The 4,949-nt window shown below is 40.7% G+C and overlaps 1 protein-coding gene across 1 annotated transcript in view; it reads left to right on the top strand.

Annotated features, from left to right (window-relative positions):
- Positions 1 to 836: 836 nt before the first annotated feature.
- The window catches only part of LOC308080228 (uncharacterized protein), a gene marked incomplete at both ends in the record, with an annotated part of 33,244 nt that continues 29,131 nt past the window's right edge, over positions 837 to 4,949 (top strand). The window contains 2 exons of the mRNA XM_080422004.1: positions 837 to 965; positions 3,557 to 3,644. Coding sequence (XP_080278130.1) covers positions 837 to 965; positions 3,557 to 3,644 — 217 coding nt within the window. The remainder of the gene's footprint in view (positions 966 to 3,556; positions 3,645 to 4,949) is intronic.

Raw genomic sequence — 4,949 nt, 5'->3', positions numbered from 1 at the left:
CTAGAACTTTCAATCTTCTTCCTCAGAATGGATGGAAATAATAATTGACTGTTTTTATTCCATATGGCTCAGAAATGTGCAGAGTTTAGATGTTTAGCTTTTTAATACTAAACTCTTATGAACGACCAGCTGTTTTTAATCTAAACTAACAGGACTGTGATATTGACTTATTTAGGTGCTTTCTGACACCATGGCGTAGCCTGAGGTGGATCATCGCTCCTTAGAAATAAAAACTAGAAATTGTTTTTATATCATTATATTATTTGTATTATTATATTTATCTTATTATATTTTGAAAAATATGTATTATAACTTATTATAATATTTTATGATATATTATTATATTATATTATTATATTATTATTATTTATCTTTTATTGGACCCCTGGCTGTTTCTTCACAGCTGTGTTGACTGAAGAATCTTTAATTCTTCCTTTAAGCGGAAGGTTTGTAGATCTGGTATAGTTTGTTTTTGGCTGAAGAACCTTTAATTCTTCCTTTAAGGGGAATAGGGTTTGTAGATCTGATATTGTTTGTTTTTAGCTGAAGAACCTTTAATTCTTCCTTTAAGCAGTGGGTTTGTAGATCTGGCATTGTTTGTTCTTTAAGGGGGTTAGGGTTTGTAGATCTGGTATTGCTTGTTCTTTAAGGGGGTTAGAGTTTGTAGATCTGGTATTGTTTGTTCTTTAAGGGGGTTAGGGTTTGTAGATCTGGCATTGTTTGTTCTTTAAGGGGGTTAGGGTTTGTAGATCTGGTATTGTTTGTTTTGGCTGGAGAGGGGTTAGGGTTTGTAGATCTGGTATTGTTAGGGTTTGTAGATCTAGTATTGTGGAACCATGGTGGACGCGGGGTCAGAGTGCGGGGTCAAGGTCATGTGTAGGTTCAGACCTCTGAACGAAGCAGAGATCACCAGAGGAGACGAGTACATCCCCAAGTTCAAAGACAACGACACCGTGGTCATCACGGTGAGTATATAGCGGGGTCCTTCTGGGGGGGTTCCATGCAGCCCAGGGGGTCCCCTCCCATGCATAATCAGTTAATATAGCCATCACAATCATTTTAACCATTTTAAAACATATAATTTTATATAGGCTACTTTGGCTATTCAAAAAATAGCTCACAGAGCTTGTAGATCTGCAATTTTGTTTTTAAGACTCTTTGTTTTTGTTTACTTTATCATAATTGATCTCTTGGGGGGGGGGGGGGTAAGGGTTTAGTTTGTGCTCACACATCATATAGCGTAGATGCATGATCGCAGTAAAACATGGTTCATGTTTTCCCCATTGCAATATCTTTTATACATGCTATTTTCAAACATTTTAGTACTTTTACTTTTGGTTCTTTAAGTACATTTTGATACCAATACTTTTGTACTTTTGCTCAAGTAAATTTTGAATTCCGGACTTTTACTTAACAGTAACAGAGTACTTCTACATTGCAGTATTGATACTTTTACTTAAAGTAAAACATTTGAGTATACTTTTTCCACCACTGTCCCCCATTATATTACAAGCAGGAATTGTGTGAAGAGAGAAGCAGCGTAGAAAGGTTAAACAACACTTTCTAGCAGCACTTGAAGCTTAACATGGATTGCAGCTTTGTAGATTCTATCTACATTCTGTAGATCTATCTATCTCAAGCATGTGCTGATTCAGCATCAGATGTGCTGATTCAGCAACACAGGAGGACTCAGGTCATGATTTATGTCAGAGTGGAAATCACTTTACTGCCAAGTACACATAGCAAAAACCCTGTGTTAGTCACTCCATCTTTACAATGTCACAGTTAGACTAAACAGGACTGCATTGACAATACTGGACTGTTCCCTCAGAGAGAGAGCAACACACACACACACACACACACACACACACACACACACACACACACACACACACACACACACACACACACACACACACACACACACACACACACACACACACACACACACACACACACACACACGCACGCACACACTGGATGTGTTGTAATTATTGAAGGGATGTGTTTCAACAGCATCCTCCATAGCAACACGTTGCTAGGATGCTGTACAGAATCCTTCCTAGCAACACGTTGCTAGGGACAGCATCCTTCATAGCAACACGTTGCTAAGGACGGCATCCTTCATAGAAACACGTTGCTAGGGACAGCATCCTCCATAGTAACACGTTGCTAAGGACAGCATCCTCCATAGCAACACGTTGCTAGGTACAGCATCCTTCATAGCAACACGTTGCTAAGGACAGCATCCTCCATAGCAACATGTTGCTAAGGACAGTATGACAGCATCCTCCATAGCAACGTGTTGCTAAGGACAGCATCCTTCATAGCAATACGTTGCTAAGGACAACATCCTCCATAACAACACGTTGCTAGGGACAGTATGACAGCATCCTCCATAGCAACACGTTGCTAAGGACAGCATTATTTACAGCAACAGGGTTAGCGTTAGGGAAGTGGTTCTGAAATTGGGGTCCAGGGACCCCATGGAGTACTTGAGGTGGTTCCAGGGGGTCCCCAGCTAAATGCATCAGTTTAAACACTATCTTAAACAACACGTTTTGAGCTTGTAGGTCAGCTATGTTTCCAACATGTTCAACACAAGTCTTCTCTTCATGTGGGTCCCTGGTACAACATCTATTCAGATGGGGGTCCGTGGCCAAATGGACCCACATGAATAGGCTCTATGCACAGCAGCCATATTGGATAGACATTCCTTCCTTCACAGGTCTTACCAATTATACTAATAATAAAGGTTCTGTTCCAGTTCTGTTCCAGTTCTGTGCCATAGTGTGTCCGGGTACAATAAGCCTCTCCCGACCTACTAGTGTAGCACAGTGGTTCTGAAACGTTTAAATTTCAAGGACCTATAACTCTGAGAGTGTAGAGATTTAACCAAATGGTCCATTTGGTTACACTCTCAGAGTTACACACCCTTAAGGGGCCATTTGGTGTGACAGCTTACACCAGCCATCCTCCCTCCCTCACAACTCAACTAAAAAAGATCAAATATAAAAAGCATCTACTAGTACAGTTTTATAGTGTACTATGATGTACAAACATGAGCAGGACATGGACAGTGGATCTATTATCCACCTCTTATAAATCTGGTAATGAGATAAAAGGTAATCTTGTGGAAGTTCTGCCTGCAATTCAAGACCTGCTTGAGGTTTAACAGCAGAAACCATACAGCGCAACCAGCCTTGAAATCAAGTAAACAGGCAGGCAGGCAGGCAGGCAGGCAGACAGACAGACAGACAGACAGACAGACAGACAGACAGACAGACAGACAGACAGACAGACAGACAGACAGACAGACAGACAGACAGACAGACAAGCAGGCAGACAGGAAATTGTGTCCTTAACATCGTTGAAGTCACCAGTAGAAAAAAGTCACACCACTTAAAATATAGTCAGTGAATTAAGTAATAATGCTCTCTCTCTCCCTTTGTGGTGTGTGCGTGTGCGTGTGCGTGTGCGTGTGCGTGTGCGTGTGCGTGTGCGTGTGCGTGTGCGTGTGCGTGTGCATGTGCGTGTGTGTGTTTGTGTTATCCAGGGCAAACCGTATGTGTTTGATCGTGTTCTGCCTCCCAACACATCCCAGGAGCAGGTCTATGAGGCCTGTGCCAAACAGATCGTTAAAGGTAGGTATGCCTGTCTGTCTGTCTGTCTGTCTGTCTGTCTGTCTGTCTGTCTGTCTGTCTGTCTGTCTGTCTGTCTGTCTGTCTGCCTGTCCTCTGAGACCATGAGGTCAGGACAGTAACGTGCCTGTGTGAGCACTGGCGTGTTGTTGTTGTTGTTGTTGTTGTTGTTGTTGTGATGAAATATAAACCCTGGTCATGACCTCAGCATGTGGCCATACTGCCCTATACTGCCCTCTGCTGGTGGACAGGAAATGAAAACGACATCATGCTAATTGTAATCTGAGTACAGTTTAATGTAACTGTAATCTGAGTAACAGTCATCTGTCTCTTGATTGGTTGTAAACAAAGTCACACTAGTAACAGTAAAACAAAAAGACACACTGTGGGCTCCAGTTGCAAAGACTTATTTTATTGCACCTGAGTGGTGTGACATTTCTATAGCTTCTTCATCAGTCTGATGAAGAGCACAAGTTATAAACTATCTTCTTCATCAGTCTGATGAAGAGCACAAGTTATAAACTATCTTCTTCATCAGTCTGATGAAGAGCACAAGTTATAAACTATCTTCTTCATCAGTCTGATGAAGAGCACAAGTTATAAACGATCTTCTTCATCAGTCTGATGAAGAGCACAAGTTATAAACTATCTTCTTCATCAGCCTGATGAAGAGCACAACACAAGTTATAAACTATCTTCTTCATCAGTCTGATGAAGAGCACAAGTTATAAACTATCTTCTTCATCAGTCTGATGAAGAGCACAAGTTATAAACTATCTTCTTCATCAGTCTGATGAAGAGCACAAGTTATAAACTATCTTCTTCATCAGCCTGATGAAGAGCACAACACAAGTTATAAACTATCTTCTTCATCAGTCTGATGAAGAGCACAAGTTATAAACTATCTTCTTCATCAGTCTGATGAAGAGCACAAGTTATAAACTATCTTCTTCATCAGTCTGATGAAGAGCACAAGCTATAAACTATCTTCTTCATCAGCCTGATGAAGAGCACAAGCTATAAACTATCTTCTTCATCAGCCTGATGAAGAGCACAAGTTATAAACTATCTTCTTCATCAGTCTGATGAAGAGCACAAGTTATAAACTATCTTCTTCATCAGCCTGATGAAGAGCACAAGTTATAAACTATCTTCTTCATCAGCCTGATGAAGAGCACAAGTTATAAACTATCTTCTTCATCAGTCTGATGAAGAGCACAAGTTATAAACTATCTTCTTCATCAGTCTGATGAAGAGCACAAGCTATAAACTATCTTCTTCATCAGCCTGATGAAGAGCACAAGCTAT

This window comes from Gymnoscopelus braueri (assembly GCF_963280865.1).
Source record: "Gymnoscopelus braueri genome assembly, chromosome: 24".
NCBI lineage: Eukaryota > Metazoa > Chordata > Actinopteri > Myctophiformes > Myctophidae > Gymnoscopelus > Gymnoscopelus braueri.
Note: the sequence above shows the minus strand (reverse complement) of the source record. Positions and strands in the feature narration are given on the sequence as shown.